We start from the raw sequence: 26082 nt of genomic DNA on the forward strand, positions 1-26082 counted from the left end.
CTGCACAAGAAAATTTTCAAGTTACCCTTACTAGACTGTGTTGGCTAATGCCACTGCTTAATTGTTATTTGCACTGGTCTGGTTTGGCTCCTTCCCTTGCATTTTATTGCAATGCGGAGCATTTCCTTGAAGAATGTAAGTTTTCAAGTCAAAGCAAACAACTTCTAGAAGGTCCCATTTGCCCGCTTGGAGTGCCAGGACTAGGTTATTGCAATAGGAACATATGTGATGCCTTATTTAATTTTACAAGTGAAACAGAGACTGCCATGCTAATTTTCTCTATTTTTTTTCGCACCATAAATGCCCTAAAGTTCACATTGCAAACGATTATTATACCTTTAATATCTTTACAAAATCAGCCTATAGTTTTTTTTTACCCTACTACCACTCAATTCATGGCCTATTAGCGGTGAGAAGTTGGAGTGGCACCCTCTTGTGAGCCAGGACACTGATAGCTCTAGCTCACTCAGCTGACACGCACACACGTTTCGTGCATTTTAGAAACTGCACTGACACAAGCCATGCCCCCTATGAAGGATGCTTCGGCTGCTTGTTGCTGTCACACCTGAAGTGCAATTTGATTTTTCCCAAAACCGTGCGACTGGCTTACTTATTGGAAGCTACAGAGTAGAAGGGGTATACTGTTCTTGCAATGCAGAGGGGCGTTGTGCAAGTATGTAGATAAGCGTTCTTGAAGTAACTGCAAATTCAATGTGTAAACATTTGTACGATATCTGTTTCAAAACGTGAAGATTCCTTATACTACATAATTGAAGGCAGGCACCTAATTTCATATGGTACAGCAACCTTACCATTTGGTGTGAACGTTGCAAATGCGCACGTCAGAAAGATACTTCCTGCAAACCTTCCATCAAGATTCTGTTGGTCTGATGAGCTGTTCTAGTCAAATGTTGGCAACATTAATGTATAAAAAGTAGAGCTACACATGCATTCTTAAGTTACTTGCTACTACTGTCTCAGTTCTCAACAGCACCTTGGAATGATTGCTTAGGGCTCTTTGTGCAAATAAAAGCTTTCTGTTCTAAGAGGAAGCTTTAGCTCGAGGCCAAGTCCTATTTAGGTATTCAAAGACATGTAAAATGCAGAAAAGTTTTCGTGAGACAAGCACTGGACTTATTCAAACGAAATTTGTTCCATTTGGGAAAATTTTGGGAAAGATAGAAGCATAAAGATTACAAATCCATAACCCGGCACCAAAGTAGGATATCGCGGTTCTGTAAATTGCATACGTTAGATTATCTCAAGCTTGCAAATTTTATACATAAATTTATAGCATACATGTAATTGTCGCAGTGCTCATGAGGGTATTGGAAAAGTCCTACTTGCAAATTAGCCGTATATTTCAGAGTGGCATAGGATACATAACTTTTGTAAGCTTTAGATGTATTAAGTTCAGTTTACGCAATTGTGATGTTTTTTTTATTGCTGAGTTAGAGTTGTTAACTTGATGCTTACTAATGATGCCTTTTGAAACTCAATGCTCTTTAGATTTGCTGCTAGCTACCAGCATTTAATAATGGCCTGCTATAGAGGTCTGCCAGATAAGAAGCAATACAGGGTAGGATTCCTAATCCATAAGGATATGGTGGGCAACATTGACGAATTCTACAGCATCAATGAGAGGGTAGCTATAGTCGTAATCAAACTTAAGAGGTATAGATTAAAGGTAGTACAAGCCTACGCTCCAACATCCACACATTATGATGAGCAAGTAGATTAGTTTTATGAAGATGCTGAATTAGCGATGAGAAAAATGCAAACTCAGTATACTATAGTAATGGACGACTTCAATGCAAAAGTGGGGAAAAAGCAGGTTGGTGGACAAGCAATTGGCAACTATGGCATCAATTCTAGGAAGGCTAGAGGAGAGATGCTGGTAGAATTCGCAGAAAGGAATAAGCTTCAAATAATGAACACCTTTTTCAGGAAGTTTAGCAAGAGAAAGTGCACCTGGAAAAGCCCTAATGTTGAAACAAGAAATGAAATTGACTTCATACTTTCTGCTGATCCCAGCATAATGCAGGATGTAGAAGTGATAGGTATTTATTTATTTCAGAATACTGCAGGCCCTCGTCGGGACCATGCAGGAGTGGTTACAACATGGAATACAGTACCGAAAAAAAAAAAAGAGTAAAAGTGAAACTATTGTATCCCAAACAAAAAGCATTAACACGCACAAAAATGAACATACTCAATAAATACATACTCTGCTTAAATGAGCGGTTCGTGAAGCAGGAAAAACAATGTTTACCATAAGTATGGATCGACAAGAGGCTGCATATGAAATACAGGTAACTGCAGTTACTTATCACCATTCAAATTCCATATTCTCAATAATGTCAATAAATGCGTTGGCAGATGGGCAGTTTACGGCTCTAGAGGGTAGCATGTTCCAATGGGAAATAGCGTGTGGGAATAAAGAGTACTTGTGAGTGTTATTATGGCTGGGATTGTGCTGTATTGATTTATTGATTCGTTCAGGCAGAAAGTCTGAGTGGCGCTTGAATGTATGTTGCTTGTGGTATTCGATAGGGGCTGTGATAAAGCAAAAATAGAAATTTTAATCTCGAAATCATTCTATGTTGAGCCAGTGGTTGAATGTTAACCTTGACACGCAGGTTCGTAATGCTCGTTTGACGCGAATATTGTGAATACACAAATCTCAATGCTAAGTTCTGTATGCGTTCTAGTTTGTCGGTTAAATACTTCTGGTGCGGGGCCCAAATAATATCAGCACACTCTAAAGCAGGTCTGATGAGGGTTCTGTATGCATTTAATTTAACACTCGGAGATGTGTTTCTAAGTTTTCTTCTCAAGAAATGTAGTTTACCTAGTGCCTTGTCATATATGTTATTTATATGAGCTTCCCAATTTAATTTCGTTGTAAGAGTGACACATCCCAGATGAGTGACCTCATCGAATTTTCTTAGTGGTATATTGTTTATTGGGTATGTAAACTGAAGCGCATTTTTCTAGTGTGTGAAGGAGATACTGGTAGTTTTTGTTGCATTCAGTTTCATCCCCCATTTGTTGCACCAATTTTGTATTGCAGCTAACAAATCGTTTAGTTTTACCTGATGCTCTCTGGTATTCACTGTTATGTACACTATGCAATCATCGGTGAATAGGCGCATTTGAATAGGCGGCTGAATGCATGAACGAATATCATTATGTAGATCAGAAATAGGAGGGGCGCAAGAACCGAACCTTGTGGTACACCAGAAAAAACAATGTAATCAGACATAATATCATTCATAGCTATGCATTGCTTTCTGTTTTAGAGATAGTTCTTGATCCATGATACTGTTTTCTCGTGCATACCAATGGCAGTTCGTTTAGTAACGAGATCTGGATGAGGAACAACATCAAAGGCCTTTGAAAAATCTAAGAAAATGGCATTATTTGACTTCTGTTATTTATTGCGGTAGCTATATCATGGGTTATCTCAGCTAACTGAGTAATAGTACTTACACCTGAATGGAATCCGTGTTGCCGGCTGTATAGTAGGTTATTATTTTCTAAGTGCAATATTATGGCCTTATAAATAATATGTTCGAACAATTTACTGGATGCACATGTTAATGAAACAGGTCTATAGTTACGTCGAGTTTAGAGCCAGATTTGTGCACAGTATTACTTTGGCCATTTGCCAGTCGTCAGGTATCACTGAAGTTTCCAAAGGTCGCCTGTAAATTATGTATAAGTATTTTGGCGTCCAAACTGCATGTTTTTGCAAGAATCTAATATAAGATCAGGGCCACAGGGTTTCTTTACATCCAGCTTTTGCAAGAGTCGAAAAATACCTTCTTGGTCGATATCTATTTCAGGCATTGGATTGTCGAACTGATACCGTGGAAAGGGGCCGTTAAAGGTAGTTCTGTTAAATACAGATTGAAAAAATTCATTAAGTTTGCTTGCTATGACGTCAGGCTGAACAACAGTCTCGTTTGAAACAATTATCTGCGATACGGTGTGCCGCTCCCGCGATAGGTAGCGCCAGAATTTTTGTGGTTTATTCGTCACGTAAGAAGGCAGAGTAACAGTGAAAAAACGCTCCTTGGCCGTGTGGACCTTATCTTGTAGGAAGCATACAAGATCTTGAAGGTCACGTGTGGTTTTCTTTCTGTGCTTCGCTTCGTTTTACTTTTTCGTTTTAAATGTATTATTTCGCGCAATACCCAAGGATGTTCTCTGTTCACTCGTTTCTTTCTGGGGGGAATGTAGTTTTCTTCAGAAAAATGTACAATATCCTTAATACGTAACCATAATCCATTTACGTCAAGAAGTAATGAAAACTGCAAAAAACAGGCGTTAAAATATTCTGAGATAGCATTGTCATCCGCTCTTGAGTAATTTATGATAACAGCAATCAATGGCTTAACACGTTCACGGTTTCCTAAAATTGGGCAGGAGAATACAATAATTTTATAGTCCAAAATGCCATTTTCAACGTTTAATGTGTTATTTTGAAATAGGCTGCTTATGAACATCAGATAAAGCACAGAACATGACGGATCAGCTATTCTAGTCAGTTCGGAAACTAGTTGGTCTAGAGAGAACGTAAATGAAATAAACAATAGTGATTCAGCACTTTTCGCGTCAGAGCTGTGGTGCGAAAGATTAGTCCAATTGATTCCTGGTAAATTGAAATCACCTGCGATGATAATATTGGCAGGTGAGTTAGTGTGTTGTGCAACGTAATCGTGCATAACATCTAGATATTCAGGGGGCGCATTCAGAGGTCGGTACACACCACCCAGAAATATGCTTTTTCCATTAAATATAAGTTTACACCATACGCTTTCATGGTCAGGTATGCTGTTCAAAACTGTGAATTTTATGTTAGATTTAATTGCGACAGCTACACCTCCCCCCTGCGATTCTCTGTCTTTCAGTATGAGCCGATAAGAAGGTGGAAACAATTCGGAATCTTGGACGCCTTCGTGAAGCCAGGTTTCTGTGACGACTATGATGTGCGATGATGGGCTGCAACTATGCTTTCAAGTAGGCTAAACTTATTGACTACGCTGGGTGCATTCAGCGATAAGACTCTGATACATTTAGTATGTTGTCATCACGTGCCATCACAAGCTGCCGGGCCAGCGTGTGCAGAAGTTATCGGTTTAGATAGTTCAATTCTTCGGTCCTCATACTCATTCCATATAAAGGTTTTGCCATTTATTTTTAGTTTACCAAATGCCAGTGATACCTTTGCCCCTTTCGCTTTGGCACTTACTGCAGAACGCCATAACTTAGCCATGTGTGTCGCATACTTTCTTTGCGAAATCGTCAGATATTGAAATCTGGGCGTTTTTCAGCTTGGAAGCAGCTTAATAATATTTTGTTTTTTTCAGCGAAGTTAAATAACCTGATAATAACAGGGCGTGTCCTTTGGCTTCGCTTTGTACTGATTCTGTGAACTCGTTCTATTGAGTTAATTTCTATTCCTAGAATCGTCTTAAATATACCGTCTCGCACTTTTGCTTCAAGTGTTTTAACATCTTCATCAGAGCTCTCACTTAATCTACAAATTACTAGGTTATTCCACGGATATGACTAATAATAATCGAGCCCCTCGGTTAACCCCCTTTCTACTCGTTTAGGTTATTCCACCTACTTCTATTTTCTAAATCATCGACCTTTGATGCCAGAAATTCTACTTGTGTCATGGTAGATTTACACAATTCCTCACAGTGTACTATCTTGTCTTCGCATTCTTTCCATAATCCCCTTTCCTTCTCAATAACTGTCATTCTTTCTTGCAAATCTGCAACTATTGTCTCCATGTGCTTGATATTTGAAGACAGTTGTTTCAGTGTTTTGTTTGTTTCCCTTTGTTCTCTTAGAATGCGTTTCATTAGTTCCTGCTGCGAACATTCATCCGAATCAGAGTCGGGGCCTGGATTCTGTTCGTCTCCGGATGTTAGTAACATTAAGCAGACAACATTAAAACAATCCCACAAAATAGCAACACAGCATTGTGGACTTGGGAGCACCGTCAATGTTACGCTGTTGTCTCTAACTGAAGAGACTAAATGCTTGTCACTAACCTGTCCGATCAGAAAAAATTTGATCAGCATCCGTGCTCATTCGGTGCTTCCAAGTCCACTGAAGGGTATGTCGAAAAGGCTGCTGCTTTTATCCGAGTGCCATGATGTCTCCATCGACGTCACCGTGCTGGTCAGGTGGTCCCAAAGCAGTGCACGTGGTATAGATTCTTGAGACGTGTTTCCTCCGATGAAGCCAGCAGGGCAGACAGCCGGATGTATCAGCAGATAGGCCTGATGCAGCGCAAGCTCAGACCCTGCGTTGACGAATCCAGTCCTTGACAGCACGATCTGTGCGATCAGAAAAAATTTGATCAGCATCCATGCTCGTTCGGTGCTTCAAAGTCCACTGAAGGGTATGTCGAAAAGGCTGCTGCTTTTATCCGAGTGCCGTGATGTCTCCGTCGACATCACCGTGCTGGTCAGGTGGTCCCAGTGCAGTGCACATGGTACAGATTCCTGCGACGTGTTTCGTCTGATGAAGCCAGCAGGGCAGACAGCTGGAGGTAGCAGCAGATAGGCCTGATGCAGCACATGCTCAGACCCTGCGTTGACGAATCCGGTTCTCGACAGCACGATCTGTGCGATCAGAAAAAATTTGATCAGCATCCGTGCTCGTTCGGTGCTTCCAAGTCCACAGGGTAGGGTAAAGTACAGTGATCATAGGTTAGTGAGGGTTAGGATTCACCTCAATTTGAAGAGAGAAAGAGCAAAATTGGTCAAGAAGATGGAGCTGGGCGGGTCATGTAACGCACCGGTTAGATAACCGTTGCACCATTAGGGTTACAGAATGGGTACCACGAGAAGGGAAATGCAGTTGAGAATGGCAGAAAACTAGATGGAGTGATGAAATTAGGAAATTCGCGGGCGCTAGTTGGAATCGGTTGGTGCAGGGCAGGGGTAATTGGAGATCGCAGGGAGCGGCCTTCGTGCTGCAGTCGACATAAAACAGGCTGATGATGATGATGACTAGCTTTTAATGTTTTCTTGTAAATGCTATGAACGTTATTAAAATGTGTGCATGTATTTCCTTAAAAAATTATTTTTTCGTTCCCATACATTGCAGCTCCCGAGCTAACGCTTCCATTTAGGACCAAGAGCCCAGAAATACAAGGTGATGGGACTGCTTGCCATGAAGCAATCCTGCACAGTGGCATTCAGAGTGCCTAGGAGAGCTTTACGCAGCAGAGCATTAGTGTGTTGCATTAAAGAGAAAAACTAATGTACCTTGTGCAGCACAAAGTTTTGAGCCATCTTCCTTTATGTACAAGCAGAACTGTTCATTTCCTCGGTCCGCAAAGCACCTCCACATAAATAAGACGGCACCAGCCTTATGTGTGTGTTTGATTTTGAACACCTCAGTGAACTATTATAATTTGACTGCGTTCCGCACAGCTAAAGAGGCTTCCATTTCTAGTTGACTGCAACCTTATGTCTTGAAGGCATATCTAGCCCAAAGGGTTGTGCCAAGCAGCTATGTCGGCTTTGAAAAATGTGTCGTATCTGTTCTTCACACAATATTAATTCCCAAATTACTGACAAGAGTTGAACACGAAGCATTAAAAGGGAACAAGTACTGATCACTGTCTTTTCGTATACTGACAACAATTGACAGTCTCTGTTTGATTCACTTTAATTCTGTTATAACCAGCATCAAACAACCTACTTTTGGCAAGCAGTTCACAGAGCAAACTGCGCCAACAAAATCTCAATTCCAGTGTTCACTCCTTAAGCTGCTGCTGGACGTTGCAATCAACAAATCTGAAAAATGGGTGCTTTACCACGTTACAGAACATTTCTACCAGTTACGCAAGCATTTTTAATTAAGTTACTTGCTACTACTGTCTCTGTGGTCCGCAACAGTCACTTGGAAACAGCTCACAGCTCTTGAAACAAGGAACTGGTCGTGACAAAGAAAGTTTTAATGAATTAAAATCAAGGTAAATTTTGTAGAAGTCATATGTAACAAGCATTTGTTGCATACTTGTTAGACCACAGCAAATATTTTCTGATCTTTTAGTCAGATGTTCAATCCCATTTTTAAAGGGCCACTAAAGAGAAAAAATTATTTCTTATGCATCAGTAAATTACCTTTCTACGGCACTAAAATCACTACTCTTACCACAATCAGATGCTTGGCAGGCCAGAAAAAGCAAAAGAACGAAAGACGGGTGGCGATGCCTCGCTGAAGTTCCTGCACCTGGTCACTGTGACGTCACGGATTTTTATGGCATCTTCTAGGGCCTACTTACTTATATAGAGGTACAGATGCACTAAATTGTGTTTTAAAGGAACCAAATAATAAACATAGCAAGTTTCGGGAATTTTTACTCAACAAACACAGCCCAAATGCGAAAACATATTTTGGAATCTCTGACGTCACACTGACGTACCGGCCATCGGGGCTTCGGCGTAAAATTCAAATACTGATACTTCGACCTTCATTTTCACATCTAATAATCAACCTATTATTTTGAAATGACTGCCTGTAGGGTTCTCAAACAACGCTTTATTAGTCTAAATTGATTTATTGTTTCGCTTTAGTGCCCCTTTAACGCCTATGCTTTACTCTCCGCAGTGGCTTAGTCGCTATGGTTCCACTGTGCTAAGCACAGTCACAGGCAGAAATCCTGGCCTCGGTGGCAGCATTTCGATGGAGGTGAAATGCAAAAATCCTTATGTCCTGTGCATTAAGGGCACCTTAAATATGCTCTGGTGGTCAAAATTAATCCGGTCCCCCACTACAGCGCGCCTCGTAAGCAAATCGTGGTTTTGGCACGTAAAACCCCAGAATTCATTCATTTAACATTTATGCTTCGATTATCCACCTCAACTGCAGCTCCAAAAAGCTTGGAATGCGCTGGACAGAGCTCCATTGACCCACACCACAAATGCTATCTTTGAGAAATACCATGTGTGCTAGCTAATGTGGGCCAAACTGTTAAAAAAAGAAAAGGGCTTCAAGGTACGATGATGGGACCTACGGCATTTTGTTAGCAGTCACCTAGCGCACAGTGGTAAATTTGTGTTATCACTAATTAGCTAGTTACTCAAAGCTTATTGACTAAATTTGTATTCGCTTGCATAATTACGTAAGCTCAATGTCAAATTGTCTATTGCATTAGAAAACATGATATTCAACAGCTCACAACTGGCTTCAGTTCCCCAGTTACTAAGAATTAACACTACTGAATGGCCAACTTCGTGCCTGCAAAAATTTGACAAGGCAACAGTATATATAGTTGCTGATTGCTGCTAGTAGTAGCAGGAAGCTATGCCCGGAATGCTGGAGATGCCAAATACAATCCCTGGACCAATACTTGGTTAACGGCAATCTTCCTTTCTGCAGGTGTCGCCTTTGTAGCTTTTTGTAGCTACAAGGTTGACACCAGGTTTTCCTTTCACACCATATGCGCTACTGTACAGCAGGAGAAGGAGAACATGCTTTATTCAAGCTCACAAAAAAAGACATGGAATCTTGGCTCAGGACATGTTTATTCAACAAATGTTCTTGTACTTGCAGAGTCTTGCAAAGTTTCTGATTGACTGGCACTCATTCTTACTCCTGCAAGAACTTGAGCTCACTATGGTCTCGTTGATGAGCTTATGCAATTCAATAGACTCATACAGGAATCCCCTATCCACGACAGTTCCTTAAGAGCGCAGCTTTTAGGTGCCTGTTCCTGTGTCGGTGTAACCGAGCTAACGAGCACAGCGAAGGATGAAAGACGTGAGGAGGAGGGTATGGCGAAAGTGGGAAATGAAAAGCGTAGTGCGGCAACGATGACTGAGATTGCACCAGAGTAGCGCGCAACGTCTGGGAGGTCTGTTTGCGGCGGCTGCAGCAAATTGTGCCCACATGTCACCCACGCACTGCCTCTCACGACCTCCACATTAGCGAGGCAGTCGTGCCAGCAAATATACCGCGAAATGAAAGCACGTTTAGAGCTGCGCTCAAATTTCGCATTAGGCAGTATCGACATCGTCAGTGAATTTTGTGTGTGTGTGTTGAGAAGGATTTTCCGCAAGGCATAAGGAATATAGGAAAGTTGAACACTTCCAACTCTGCCTTGTTTAAGAATTGCAGCAGTGTCTTTGGAAACTATTTGTTGTCCATCACCTAACGGTCACAGTTTCCAGGTAGGTCTGACTTCAGTCCAGCCTTTCTTCAATTCTCAAGTATGATCGCCCGTGTTCCAGGACACACCTAAAGCATGTATTGAGCGTCTGGTTTTCACTGGAGCCAAGCACTTGGGGCACATTCCTTGGTCTCCTTTGATGGCCACCCTTTTCCCAATATCTTTGTGGAACACCTCAAATGCACGAGAACAGAGCTGGACTAACGACACTAACAACTACAAGACCAGCAGGAGTGCAGAGAAATGAATACACAACCATTACAATCCACCTATTATACTTGGGCCTGAAAATATACAAATTTGACGGTGAGAGCATGTGCAAGAGGTTGCAATACTTCTTATATCCTAATAGCATATAATAGCCACGATACCTCCATTCGAAGCAGTAATGAACAGGTTGCAGAGATACCTTCTATAACAAGCGATGAGGGTAGAAGGGCCTTGCAAGACATGAAACTGGGAAAAGCGACAGCAGAAGATGGAATAACGGTCAATTTAATCAAAGATGAAGGAGACATAATGCTTGAAAAACTGGCGGCTCTCTATACGAAGTGTCTATCGACTTTAAGGGTCCCAGAGAACTGGAAGAATGCAAACATTATTCTAGTCCATAAAAACAGAGACATTAAAGGATTGAAAAATTATAGGCCCATTAGCTTACTTCCAATATTATATAAAATATTCTCCAAGATAATTTCCAATAGAATACGGGCAACATTGGACTTTAGCCGACCATGGAAACAGGCTGCCTTCACGAATGGATACCTTACAATCACATCCATGTCACTAATCAGGTAATCTAGAAATCCGCAGAGTACAATCAGCCTCTCTTTATGGCTTTCATAGATTAGGAAAAGGCACTTGATTCATCAGAGATACCAGCAGTCATAGAGGCTTTACGTAATCAAGGAACACAGGCCAGTTACGTAAATATCTTGGAAAATATCTACAGATATTCCACAGCTACCTTAATTCCACACAAGGAAAGTAGGAAGATACTTATAAAGACAGGGTTCAGACAAGGAGGCAATCTCTCCAATGCTATTCACTGCATGCTTGGAAGAAGTACTCAAGCTATTAAACTGGGAAGGCTTAGGAGTAAGGATCCACGGCGAATACCCCAGTAACCTTCGGTTTGCAGATGACATTGTCCTGCTCAGCAACACTGGAGGTGAGTTACAGTAAATGATTGAGGACCTTAACAGTATAAGAGTGGGGTTGAAGATTAATATGCAGGAAACAGATAAGGATGAATACCCAGGCAAGAGAACAGGATCGCCAGTTAGCCTCTAGAGTCTGTGAAGGAGTATGTGAGAAGGAAATTCACACAAAAATAAAAATGGGTTGGAGCGCATACGGCAGACATTGTCAGCTCCTGACTGGAAGCTTACCATTATCATTAAAAAGAAAGGTGTACAATCAGTGCATTCTACCAGTGCTACAATATGGGGCAGAAACTTGGAGACTGACAAAGAAGCTTGAGAACAAGTTAAGGACTGCACAAAGAGCGATGTAACAAAGAATGCTAGGCATAACATTAAGAGACAGAGAGCGGTTTGGATCACAGAGCAAACGGGTATAGCCGATATTTTAATTGACATGAAGAGAAAAAAAATTGAGCTGGGCAGGTCATGTAATGCGTAGGTTAGATAACTGGTGGACCATTAGTGTTACAGAATAGGTGCCAAGAGAAGGGAAGTGCAGTCGAGGACAGAAGACTAGGTGGGGTGATGAAATTAGGAAATTCGTGGGCACTAGTAATCGGCTCGCACAGCCTTCGTCCTGCAGTTTGGTTCCTATGGATATGGCTCAACCAGCTACAGGAGATCGGCCATGAATCGGGCGGCAATAGGTGTGAAAGGATGAATACTTCTATAGAATTTCGTAATTTATAAATGATATTAGATGAATACTAATCGTTATCATCTATTTTCAGGCTGTATTATTTTAAAATTTGAAGTTAACATTTTTGTGTTCATATAGAGGAAAGTAAAACAACTAACATGGCAGTCTCTTTGTTTCACTTACAGAATTGAATATGGCCCCAAGAGACAGTATCACAGGGAACGTAATGCGCAATCCAAGTTGGCGACGGGGACCTTCTAGAAGTTTTCTGTGCACGTCGAACCTACGACACTCTATAAAGAAATGTTCTATAGTTTCACATTCATTGCAATAAAAACAATGAGGGGAAGGTGCTAAACCAGACCTGTGGGAATAAAAATTAAGCACTGGTATTCGGCAACACATTCTGGTGAATGAAACTTCACATTTTCTTGAACGCCACCTGCTATATGCCAAGGGAATCTAACATGCTGGAAATCAGTGTTATTTAATAAATATGATTTATTTTGTGTTCTTCTTGAACACGAAATTTTCTAAATCTTGCAGCCGTGATGCACGCCGAAAGTTTCAGGATCCTCAGTACTGGGCCTCTAAGAGATGCTGCCGGTAGTGCGCCTGCTGACTCATTTAAAGTGAGTCCCATGTGTCCTGGTACTCATACCAAAAGGATGAAGCGTAAATGTTGGGGGATAGATGAATAAAATTCTCAGAGAATGGTAGATGAATTTGGCACTGTTAGAGCAGAAAAAACAGATAAGGAGTTCATTATGATTACAGCAGAATAAATAGATGACGGAAGTTTTCGTAGAGTTAGAATGTTAGCCAATTACTCTGCATGAAATACTGGTGTAAAGTCGGGCCGTCGAAGAGAGAAAGACCAATTTAATGATGGCAAAAATATGCCACTCCTGCCTCCTCTCCACTCACAGAAGCATTTGTGGCTATTACTGTATATATAGGGAGGTTCTCAAGGCGGTCATATAACAAGCCTTTTAGGTACCTATTAGGAAAAAGCTTGACGTTATTAGGAAATATATTATTGAATTCAACATTTACTGTTGCAGTAGGTAAATTTGGAAAAACCATACCATGGATTGATACTTGCAATGGTTCTAATAGCTTCTGCACCAAAATTACCTGGGGATGATGGAGTTGAGACCGCTGATTCGTGAAGAATACAGTCGGCTCTCAAATGAACACACAGGAGGAGCGTCTCTGGGGAGAAGCACAGATATTCAGTAATGTCTCAACTGTCAGTATCCGAAATCGAGTTTGAAGAGAAGGCAGGCGAGTTTCATGATAAATATTCGCTAGAAATTTTGGAAGGTCAAGACATAGACGTAATGATTCGCGTTGTAAAGGAATGAGAGGGTGTAACTTATAAGCAGGACCTCTAGAAAATTATACACAACGGAACTCTAAAATGTGGCAGACTTACATACAGCAAATCATCAGCAGAGTCTCCCTGCACATTCCAAAATGACTGTTGCTGACTCTTCGTAATAAACCAACAGCGCGTGCTCCTTTAGATGTGATGTATTCTATGTGTGTCCGCCAATTAAGCTTTTCTGTAGTATGTCATTCCCAGATATTTTCATGATTGTACCTGTGGAATTATCTCCTGATCATACATCAGTGTTATCTGGATGGGAAAAGTTAAGGGGAAAACTATGACGGCATTTTTGTTAACACATTTGTATTCCCTTAAGCCACATTTCAATCTGATTCAAATACGACTATGATGTTTTACAAAGTCTATGTATATCGCTTGACACCAAAAAAAATTCGATATCAGTGTATACGTATACCTGCAAATCATGGTATGTAGGAATGACTTTGTAAAATATTAAATAGAATGGGGGAAAGTACTGCGCCTTGAGGAACACCCATTGCCTGTTTGCAACATTGAGAAGAAACACAGTTTTGATAGCAATAAAACGAACCTCCGCTCAAGAAATTACGTATACAGTTATGTACTGTGGGAGACTCATACTTACAAGTCTGCCGATCAAGAGGGTGTGCTCAACACTGTCATACACCTTCGCAATGTCTAATGCCACTAAGGCCGCATACTGGTTGTTGCAGCGAGCGAGTTGAATTCGACTCTCCAAGTCAACATGAGCACACCAAATTGAGCACCCAGGCCTGAATCCTACTTGAGAGTCACTTAATATTAAGCTGTTTTTTATCCACCTTTCAATATGACCATACAATACTCTCTTGATTAACTTCACAAGACGAAGTCATAGAAATAGGCCTAATGTTATCTATTGTGTATCCATCACCCTGATTTTTAAGTAGAATTACTTTGGCAACTTTCTAATCTGGATATATCTATGTATTCTGAATTGAAAAATTTATGAATTTGAGCAAATCCTGGGGAGACAATTCGAATATTATTTTTATCATTGCTGTGGTTATGCCATTAGGAGCCCCGATTCTTCTAATGCGACTGCTGTGAATTCATCAGCTTGTTCCGGTGCCGGCATACGATAGGGTAGAAGTGACATAAATTGACTCTCTAGGCCTTTTGCCATCTCCTCCAGTGACTGCACCAATTACGTGAAAGTTAAACTAACAGATTCTACATTTGTTGGGGCTGAAAAATCTTTTTAGGCCAACAAACCTAAATAGAGCTTTTTTATTGCTTGACTGTGATAAATAGCTGTAATTTTTGCGTTATAATTTTCTTCGCTTCGTCAACTGTCTGCCTGAATGTAGCTGCAACAAATTTATAGTCATTCCAATTATGTGGACACTGGTTCTACAGTAACTTCTCCACGCTGCTTTTCGTCTTCTACATTCGCATTCACGATTCCACCAAGGGGAATAAGTACCACCTTTGGTATACTGCATACTGAATCTGGATTTTGTATAACTGCCACTTTTCACGTGACACAAATTAAGCGCCTTTACTTTGTCACTTAGTCCTCCCTGCTTATTTAAATTTGATTAATATATATATATATATATATATATATATATATATATATATATATATATATATATATATATATAGGTGCTTATTGACCAAATTTGGCACGCGATTTCAATAATTATTGGAAGGCCGAGGTGACAGCAGACCAGGACAAAATGACACAAATTGAAATGGAAAAAGTCAGGTCGAGCACCAAATGCGATTTCCGGGATACATAGGTCGGGGTTCTCGAATTTACACAATCAAGGTAATTTGATGAAGTCAAATCTAACAATCGTTTGCCAGAAGAATCGGACCGATAGCCCCATGATACATGGTGAGACTTATTTATTTACTTCAATCCCTACAGCGCCCAATGTTGGACATTAGAGTAGGGGAAAGGAATATTATACATATGTTCAAATACAGATGATTGATGGTACAAAAGGATACATCTAATACATAATACAACACAATATTAATACGGAAAAATACAGTACTTAATATAACATTACACCTAAGGTTATTATGAAATACAATATAAATACAATTTAGTACATAGTACAACACAATATTAATAATGATATAATAATGGAATAAAATAGCGATTAAGGCAAGATTACACTTGAAGTTAATAAAAGCCGTGCACAGGAAAGGTTAATCTCCTATTCTGTCTGAAGCAAAACAGATTTTTGAACTAAACATACAAATGTTTCCACAAATTTTCAAACACAGATGGCGTTGCTGTGACAATATCAGGTGGCAGTTTATTCCAATCATGTACAGTTTTTGGAAAGAAGGAATGCTTATATAGATTGATACGGCATTTGTACTCTTGTACTTTTAGCGGATGATCTGTTCTGGGTGATATGTAACTTGGGTTCTTCCTGTATATGTCCCTGCACAAACCAGTCTTGCCTGTATAACCATTGAAGAAAAGTTTGTCGTAAATATTCCCGTCGGTTCTCAAGAAGTGGCCATCCCAAGTTAACATGTATTTGTGATGAGCTCCGAGTGAAATCATAGTTGGCGGTAACGAACTGGGTGGCACATTTTTGTGTTCGTTCCAGTTGATTAATGGCTGTGTTTGTCTCTGGCTCCCAGGCAGAGCAGCCGTACTCCAACATCGGACAAACACTTGTTAAATAAAGCGCTTCCTTTACCTTATGGGGGGCTCTCCAGAAATTACGTTTTCAAAAATTTAACATACGACTAGCCTTAGATGCCACGCTTTCTATAAGGTCATTCCAAGAATGATTATTTTTGAAGACAATGCCTAAGTACTTGTAACTGCTTACCTTGATCAATGTTTCAGTGTGTAGAAAGTAATTTTTAACAAGCGGTACCCTCTTGTTAGTGAATGACATTGCACTTGGCAGAGTTTAATTTCATGCTCCAGCTGTCGCACCACGTGGGCATGTCATTTTGTAAGATACTTGAATTGGCAGGGGACATAATGGCGTGATATATGCAACAATCATAAGTATACAGGCGTATGCGACTGGAAAGATGCATTCCTATGTCATTTATGAATATCAGAAGTAACAGGGGGCCCAAGACGGACCCCTGTAGAACGCCCGATAAGACTTCAGTCTCCGATGAGGTCAGTCCCTCAAGGACAACACGCTGCTTTCTACCAGTCAGATACGCCTCGAACACATTTCATCAGTGATGCTAGAATTTTGATGGCAGACAATTTTGTCAGTAGAAGGTTATGTGCAACAGAGTCAAAAGCTTTCTGAAAATTCAGAAATATGCTGTGAACCTGGGGTCCGTTATTTATTGATGATGCGATATCATGGGTGAATTCGATTAGCTGAGTGCCACACAAGAACCCCCGTTGAAACTCATGTTGCGTGGGGCAAAATAATCCTTTGCTCTGTAAGTGACTCATTGAGTTGGTATAAATTATATGCTCCGGTAGCTTACATGGGACACTAATTAGTGAAATAGGTCTGCAATTTTTTGTATTTGTCTTGTCGCCGCCTTTCAATACAGGTACTATGTTACCACTTTTTTAATCTTTAGGCAGGGACCCCTCTACGATGGACATTTTAAAAAGAATTACTAGAAATGGGGCGACAGATGCAGCACAGTTCTTCAAGACACAGTTTGGAATATAATCAGGACCAGATGTGGAACTTAACATTTTTGAGCAGTGAAGCAATTCCCTGTTCCGCTATTGCTATGTTTTCCATTGTTCGAAGTCGATAGAAATTGGTAAGTCTTTCACAATAGCAGCAGTGCCAGAAAATATTGAATAAAGTGCTCAGTGTTGCTGGTTATGTCATCGCCATAATTTACATCATCTATAGTATCAGGCACAGCTACTTTATCGTTCTTTTTACTTTTGACATACTTCCAGAGATCTCTCGGATTAGATTTTATTTTGTCACCTAGTGTGCGCAGATATGTAGCCTTAGCTTTTCTCATTTCTTTCTCATTTCATAGCTGGTGAAATCACGAGCTATAATTATACTCTTTCTACATGCTGCAACCGCGGCATCAAGAGAAGAACCTGTACTTATAACTCTTGAAGGAAAATAAACATTGACTATTGAAAATGGGGCCTAACCAGGCAGCATTACATCCAATGCTAGCATCTCACTGTCTGGCACAGAATGACTGGTGATTAATCTGTGCTCTATGGCAAATTTTCGATAAGACGCCACTGCTATGAGAAGGGCGATCCAGACGAAAACTATGATAATGCTTTAAATGAAATCTCTTTTCTGTAGATAACCACGTTTCTTGCAAAATAATCTAATCAGGAGAAGTTCTTCAGAAAAATATAAAAAGTAAGTGGCTGCAGCAAAAATGGAACGACAGTTCCACTGCAGTACTTTAAGCTCCATATATCCATCTCTATGTCCATCAGTACTTAAGGTCCCTATGTTGATGATATAGCAGCAGTATTAACTGCAGTCTGCAAAATACTATATTTTAGCAAATTATCCTTTGATAGGTTGTCATTTTGACTTTTTTTAGCCTTTAGTTTATGAAGGACAGTAGTTCTAGGGGAGTACGGAGAAGCGTGACATTTACACCTTCGAGCATCCAAATCTATGTTCTCAATGTTTTCTGAACCGGACTCACAACTGTTACCACCCTGGCATTCAACATGAGATGCGGAAGGTTGTGTCGTCTGGACTGCGGTGTGAGGTTTCTGCCGATAGGCCTTTGTCTTTATTCTCATGAGAAGCTGCAATATCAGAAACAACACTTGGTCGCGCCGCAATCTGCAAAAGTTGTGACATCTTAGCAGTGAAAGCTTGACCAATGGTCTCAGAAAGGTAAAAAAAAAAAAAGAAAAAGAGTCACGGGCTTTTGCCATAGCTTTCTGGTCCACAGCGGCTGCTACATAACCAAGAGATGCATGCATAGCTTTTGAGTGTGCAGGAGCTTCAGCGTACCCCACATCATTTCTCTAAAACAATAGCCCGAGCATCACGACGCGAACATCGCTTCCGTTCTATAACTTGCAGAATTTGAAGCTCTTAATCTGTCGCAGGGCGTTTCGAACAGCCCGCAGGGTGGGAACCGTCGCACAAGCAGCATCGCTCGCTTTGGGGGATGCATCTTGCATAGTGTCATACTCTGCAAATGCGGCACCGAAGCTCTGATCTACATCCCTCAATGCTATGGCCATATCACCAACACTGAACGCTGTAACGTGGGCAGTGAGAAAGTGCTTAAACCCTGCATATTAAAGGCCATGCTTTGATCTCTGAAGGTCTAGTTGTGCCTGCAAAAGTGACAATGACCGACTCTGTGGGCGACTTTGGTTCCCAGAAACTCGTGAACGTCGGTAGACGGAAATGGCACCTGCAGCGGAGAACATCTGCAGCACCTCCGAAACACACAGAGTCGCGTAACTACCCGAACTAGCCCCTTAACGCAAGCTAGATGAGCAGGAATAAAAGGGCTCACCGGGTGATTCGCGAACATTCCACAATTTAGAAGGTCGGAGACAGGTCTGGTCCGCCGAACAAAACAGAATGCCCCCTCTGCCAAATTGTCAGACATTGGCTGTGCTCCGGAAGTGCGGGTTGCTTTCCTCAACTTTTCCTGAATTGTCTTTGGATTCTTCACGCGAATGAATCCCCTATAGGTCGGCACTAGGGCAACTGGAACGTTGTGACTGCCACTGCGCAAGAAAGCCTCTAAAGAGATATCACTGGTGGGAAGGGAAGCCGCCCAGAGGAAAGACCGCAGGCCAGGAGAAGAAATAAGCATTAGGAACTCACTATGGGATCAACCAGACTATAAGAGGAAAATACTAAACAAAACTAAAAGCAAGTAAACTACTCGATACCCGCAATACGAGACCTGGGGAGAGCGCCCGTAGTACACCAAAGACCAAAGCAACCAACGCACAGAATAAAGAATCAACTTCGGTATGCTTCGGTCGTCATGCGGTGGACGCGGTGGACACAAAATAAGCTGATGATGATGATGACATTCCAGTATAAGGGCTGCTGTGCACGTAAGGTTTAAAAAAAGAAAAGGACAAAAAATGTGATTCCTGCAATTTCGCCACTGCTGGAGCATCAACACACCGAAGTAGTGAACAGGAATGGCATATCATTTTGTCCACGTGGTTTTGTCTATCAATGAACGTCTTTGACCTTCATTGAAGAGCAGCACATAGCCTTGGGTCAGTGGGTTCTTTATTCTATGATATGCGCTGCTCTTCAGTGAAATGCAGAAACGTTCGCGTACTTATATTTTAGGTGCACGCTGGGTTCGGCAAGTAAAACAGGAAATCGAGTACAAGCGCGCCCGCGACTCAGTAGCGCGAGACCACGCGCCATAGAATAAAGACGACGCGCCCTCTGCTTGGCGCCTTTGTGTGAAAACGGGCGAAAGAACAGACGGAAACGCGTGGACAAAGCGTCGAGACCAAGGAGGAAGGAGAAAAACTGATGAGATGCATATATAATCAAATAAATAGTCTGTCTCTCTCGATCTTCAGTTTTCTTCCTGCAGGAATGAGACATACGAAACCATAACCTGAACCACGTGACTGGTGGTCAAACACCTGCAAACTGTATAGCCGCTTTTTCACCGTGAAGTCCTCAGCCGTGTTGAGAAGCTTCTATTGCACGCAGTGTACAATTTTATATTGTGCAAGGCTGTTTTGGTTTTCTGTTTATATAAAATACATATTTTTTTTCGTAATGAAGGTGTCTTATATATCACAGCTAGCGCCAATGAACTTTACTGTATGGTGGCGCAATGTTGTCCCTTGTTGTTAAAGGGTCCCTTACCGGTGCACGGCTCGCCCGCACGACTTCGTCTGCCTATTCGTCTCATCAGCGCAGCCCGCGGCAGCTATTTCCTACCAATTTACCGCCTACAAATGCGGCTGATCGCCTTAGTAGAACTACTATGACGATAGAAGCGCTTCACTGCTTTCCCGAAGCGTTTGAAGTCCACCTCACAGCTTTTTGCTCCTTAGTTTCTTAACCTCTGACATGCCCTCTGCATGCTTCTTTGCGCGTCTACTCCCGTCTTTATTTGCTTTCGCCCTCAACCTTGCGGAATCTCTTCAGGCCAATAATGGTAAGCACGACTATTGTGGTGGTAACATTTTTAAACTGCCTAATTCCATGAGCAGGGTCTTTTCCGTGTTTCTGGTGTGCGTTAGGCGCAATCGTCGTTCGCCGAGAAGGACGATGGAGGGTCACGCACTAAGTTGCGCGCATTCGTATTCCTGCTCGATAGCGGCTACGACCAGCAGCTTATGTTGTCATATAATTTCACCACTTCAAACACGAAAACCTCGCGCCCACCGCGGCTTCTATCTTTATATGTATATCTAAAGGTACAAATTAATGTAAATCAACAAGGTAGCGTGATATCGTGACCTGGGCCATGCGCCGCGCGAACTTAGTTTCTTGCGAGGAAGGAAAAAAGAAAAACAAAAAAAACGTTATATATATATATTTTCTGCATGTTCGCACCGCTTAGCTTTGTTTATTTCACGTTTGCCTGTATTTTACCATGGTGTATACAAAAAAGAAAATCGGTGATTGCATGTGCGCTCGAAAGTAAAACTAAAACAGCTCTGAGGAAAGTTGCCGTGATCTTCCTCGTCCCCCCACTTTCATTTGGAGTACAAGGCAGGATCTTGGCTTATCAAAACTGCACTTGTCGCCTGCTGGTACAGGTTCAACTTTCGACCTTTATTAAGAAATGACAGCGTGCCTTAACAAAAATAATTTTAAGCGAATCGTGTGGCTAACGTTTAGAGCAGAGTTATCCATAGTGAAGTGACAACTTTATTTTGAGTTCGCCCACTGCCGTGAAGCTGTGGCATAGAGGTTCTGCTACTAATATGTTTCTGTGCGTTCATTACGGTCTCGCCTTGGCACCATTCAAATGCGGCCGCTGTAAAACATCTGCGATTGTTCCTTGGCGTATCAAAGAATCCCAGATGGCCTGAAATTGGTCCATTCTCGCTTCTGCCTTGTGATAGAGTACACGTAGTGTCATTGCGTGAAAGAAATTGAATAAGATATTATTAGGCTAGTGAAGTGTTTTATTAAAGCTTTACCACAGTATCTTAATATTTCCTAAGTTGATCATACATACTGTTATAATTTTTCATTTAAAAATTGTATGCAGGTACCTTTGTACATGAAAATTCATTAACGCCATTCTTTCTTCCATCAAGGCTATAATATTCCTAACATTCTGCCATTTTCTTCCAGGTGAATCCCCGTGTAATGAATGGGGACGCTGTGCCCAGACATGCATACAGAATTGGAAAAATCAATCTCTTGTTGAATGTGGTTGTGTTGAGGGCTTTCGCCTAGACATCAATCGTGTTTCCTGTCTTCCAGTAGGTAAGGCACCCATTGCACAAGCATTGCTACTTGCATGTTCAGGCTGAATTTAATGGTTCCTATTAACTGCCAGTTTCTCCTGTCACTGTTGCCTTTGTAATTGAGCAGACAATTATGGAAGAACTGGTGCACTCTTGAATATCTCGTGATTGCCCTGTATGTCGTCCTTGTGCACTTTGCAGTTAAAAGCACTAAGTGATAGAAGTGCAGAGCTTATAAAACTTAACACCTGAGCTTCTAAGAGGATCCAATTAGTATAACTACTACAAGGTTTCAGGGTTCTGTATCAGTTTCGCCTGAATTAATTTTAATGCTTGATTTTCTTGTCTCGAGTATGAACACTAAGATTTGTTTTTCAGTTTCATCTTTATGCTGGTAAGCATACCAACAGTTGCAGCATTGCTCCATTCTGTGGCAAATTAAATATTTTTGAGGACCATGTGAATGGCTGCTGGACTTAAGCATGTGTTCTGCCAGCCTGTCTTCATGCAGTGTGCTACCACTAGGCATTAGTAACCACCCTCTTATGACCATTGGTACCTGGAATCTCTCTTCTAATCACGCTTCCATTTTCTTTTTTAAAATGAATTATCATCCAAGGAAAACATATGTGTCCAGAAAGTTTGCAAACTTTGTATGTAAGTACAAATTGTTTGCACTAGCCTAGTAATGGGTACGCTTGTTGAAGGTTCCTTGCAGAACTGCTGAATATGGCAGTTCTGCTCAGCTCTACAGCCAAAATTTTTTTTTACTTCAGTGACTCAAAATGGCAACTTTGAGAAGCAGATTTCAGTTTGGTGAACATTGAGGTGAGGAGGCAGGTGGCATTGATTATGTGGCCAAGAACTCTCTTGAGCATTGTGGAGTCAACAGCAGACTTTGACATGTTTCAGAAAAAAAAGGGAACTGATTTAAATTATTTCATTCAAGAATGTAAATGATTACAAGTAATTACATTTAATTTGTTGCTTACAAGCCTGGTTGACAGGTATTCTGTAATATTGCTGCCAATTGTATTCTCTTCAAGCACATGTTTTTTTTCTCCCTCAGCACCTTTGTAAGGAGTTTAATCTACTCACACACCACTCGGCGTATCTAAACAAATGTATTCGGAATTTCATCTAGTCCTGAAGATTTCTTGGTCTGGGTCTGAGTGGAGCAGGGCAGCAAGAATACCTTCTTTAGTTATCAGTAAATCGGGCACATACTGCCTAGAAGTGCAAGCGAAATCTAGTTATTCATACTGCAAAAAAAAAAAAAAAAAAAGGAAAGGTGTTCATTGTACACCGTTACTACGCAAGCTGGATCAGTAACGCCTTTCTCATGCGTCATTATTTTATTTCATTAATTGGTTCCTTTTGTATTAGGTGAAGTCAAAACTTTCTTAGATAGCTAGAAAGTCCTGCATTTTGACGTTAAAGAAGTTGTGCCAGGAAGATTTTATTTTTGGTCGCAAATATGATCACAGTGTCACTAAAATGTTGTCCTCTCTTTGGATTTGGGCATGAGCCTTTTATGCGTTTCCTGAGATGACTTATTCTGCACGTGATACAAGGGCAACAACCTTTTTAATATCTTTTGGGATGGGATGTATTCATGCAGTGTAGAAACAGAAAATTGACACGTCCACCATCACTGTGACGTTGATAAAAGTGGTCATAATCATGTTCGAGAATATCTAATACGCTGACATTGTGCATTACTGAAATCAAGGAAAGCGTATGGATAGGGACATACTACTTTGCGCAAGAGATTGCTTTTAAAAACGGTGAAGAAATGATCCAGTATACAGGCAATATATCAACAATGTAACTTGGCTGACTGAAATCATTAGATGAAAACAAGCTCCAGAGTAGAAGCTGCAGTCTGGCACGTTGTGTTACATAGTACCTGTTGTTGATCAAAAGCATATGTGATATTGAGCAACAGGTTCGTGTGTAGACAGGTTAAAGTTGCAAACCTTCTGGACAGACCACAACTGTATTTAAGTATAGTGCGTTTGACTAGGTTTAGACATAGATTTGAGATATCAATTGAAAATGGTTAGAACATTAACTGTCATGGCTAAAATAATAATAACTTGCAGTATTAATTGCTTATATTAGTTGACTGTGCAGAACATTTACTTTTTTGTATTTGATTTAGATCCTTACCAGGAGTTGTGCAAGCCTTTTTGTGCACATTAGGTTATCACTTGACTGCTCTACGACGTGTCTCAGTTGAAGATACTTTAAGAAATTTAGTATTACAGAGTGTGAGGATAAGGGCTCCAAAAGTTTGGGGCCCCAAAGAGCTTTGCAGGTGTCAGCGTTGGGGCCCCGCAGGAGTAAAGAGATTTAGGAATAGGGCTTTGTATTTGGAGATAGCGTCTTGCACTTGGAGCACCCAGTGAATGTTTTATAAAAGTGCTGCGCGCTTGCATATGTGTGGACCAGCTAAATATGATTTGAACTGGTGCTCACTTCATGGGGCCAGTCAGGAAGAGAAGCCGTGCTGAATGAATAATGTACTACGCTCCACTCAGCGTGTAGCTCATCGGTTTCATTCCACATTTTAGCACTCAATTATGCTTCCTACTGGTACATCTGAGCCGATTAATGGGCAAACGCCATGCGTGTGATGTTGTAAATCTGTTTTGCATGTGCACCACATCTTTTTACTGGGATGATAGTGCACCACACTGACAAACAACCTGCTTACTTTCATGAAACTTCCTAATCACAAATATCCAATGGCAACTGCAATCGTCTATCAAGTTTGCACTCGGGCTACACTATTTTCTGCAGGGCCACACCACACAAAAGGAGGTTTTTGCCGGTGCAGAAGGCAAGCCAAGGATGTAGCTTTCTATTTAGTCAACCTTGGCTGCCAAATGGTTGTCCTAAGTAAAAGTTCTGCGAAAACGCAAACCTCCGAAATTGCATTCGTGGCAACGATGTTCACGTGTCTTGCGCAGATCAAGTAAAAAAATTTTAATAAACTATCGTTCGGCGCATGAAATATTGGTTGCCGTTTTACACTGGCTTTATGGTGCATAACTACTATTAATCTCGAATAATCAAGCTTATTGAAAATATTAGTCAACGATGCAGACTGCAAAGCCAGCGAACATTTTTATCCCTTTATTGTTTTCAAAAATCCCTTGGCACCTTTTCTCTCCAAGTAATGTGAAATAATGGGAAATGTGCAATGACCAGTACATTACTTCGCATTTATTCTGCAGCATTCTGCTATCTTAACTGCAGGTTGCCAATAATTAAAAATTATCAGAGGGCACTACTCGATTGGCATTCACTGTACCTTGAAAGGTGTTGTTCATGGTGGCCACTGTGAATATTTCTTCTTTATTGTGCACGAATCAGTTCAATTAGACAAGTTCATAAATTTACCTAGTCGATGAGATGTCTGTGAAAAAATTTTCAATGACAGTTACAAATGACCGATAACAGCTTTTAAAACAACCTACCATTTGTGAAGACTTTTTTTAACGAGAAAGAAAGCCCATGAAATAAATAGAAAGTAAAAATAAACCACTCTGACTGTGACAGTGCTTCTGTGCACCAAATATTGAATCCATTTTTACGCAAAGTTCGTCAAACAGGGGCACTGGGAATGAGTGGCAGCACTTTTTTCCAGACGTGTCAGCAGTTTTTGGCGCGCATCTTCGGTCCTTACCAAACGTGAAGTAGTGAGATCGTGTAAAGGTTCACTTTCCAAACTGTTGCAATATCGTGCCCCCTGGTTTGCCTGTTCTACACAGTGCACTGATGACAAGGTTTGCACCTGAGACCACTTACTTGAGACTGGTGCGAGGACATGTTGTCATGTGGATTTTTAGACAAATTTCACAGGCTTTGTTTTCATTCTTTTGTGGGGAAAAAAGGACCACACATGACCTAGGTCATTATATACACTGTTATCAGTCATTTCTCGACATGTACCACAACCTTTGCATTGGCACCTTATTGAATAAATAAGGTAATAAATATTAGTTCATTAAAATTTTATATTAGTTACTTGTTTACATTGAAAAAAAGAAACAAACTTGACTAGCATTATCATCCTAGAGTGGGTGCTGTTCACAGAAAGCCCTTATTTTTTTTCTTGGCCACAGTTAGTTGGCACATCCGGTATGTAATTTATGGGGGTTTCTGAAAACGTGTACGGGTTTCTTATGTAGCTTCATGTTATAGTTGGGTGGATTACAATTTTTCCCTATCATGAATTTTAATCGCCTTGCAGGCTTCTGCAGAACTGATCTG

At 40.9% G+C, this 26082-nt stretch overlaps 2 protein-coding genes across 8 annotated transcripts in view; one reads left to right on the forward strand and one right to left on the reverse strand.

Annotated features, from left to right (window-relative positions):
- The window catches only part of LOC142565974 (uncharacterized), a 132608-nt gene extending 113217 nt beyond the window's left edge, over positions 1-19391 (reverse strand). For all 7 annotated transcript variants that reach the window (XR_012824942.1, XR_012824944.1, XR_012824940.1 and 4 more), the window contains exon 1: positions 18900-19391. Coding sequence is in view for 1 of the 7 variants with exons in the window: in XM_075676621.1 (XP_075532736.1) it covers positions 18900-19205 (306 nt within the window). In the remaining 6 variants the exon portion in view is untranslated. The remainder of the gene's footprint in view (positions 1-18899) is intronic.
- Positions 19392-20213: 822 nt separating this feature from the next.
- LOC142565999 (low-density lipoprotein receptor-related protein 2-like) overlaps positions 20214-26082 on the forward strand; it is a 114911-nt gene continuing 109042 nt past the window's right edge. Inside the window, exons 1-2 of the mRNA XM_075676678.1 lie at positions 20214-20534; positions 21686-21820. Coding sequence (XP_075532793.1) covers positions 20447-20534; positions 21686-21820 — 223 coding nt within the window. The 5' untranslated portion in view covers positions 20214-20446. The remainder of the gene's footprint in view (positions 20535-21685; positions 21821-26082) is intronic.

This window comes from Dermacentor variabilis, chromosome 1 (assembly GCF_050947875.1).
Source record: "Dermacentor variabilis isolate Ectoservices chromosome 1, ASM5094787v1, whole genome shotgun sequence".
NCBI lineage: Eukaryota > Metazoa > Arthropoda > Arachnida > Ixodida > Ixodidae > Dermacentor > Dermacentor variabilis.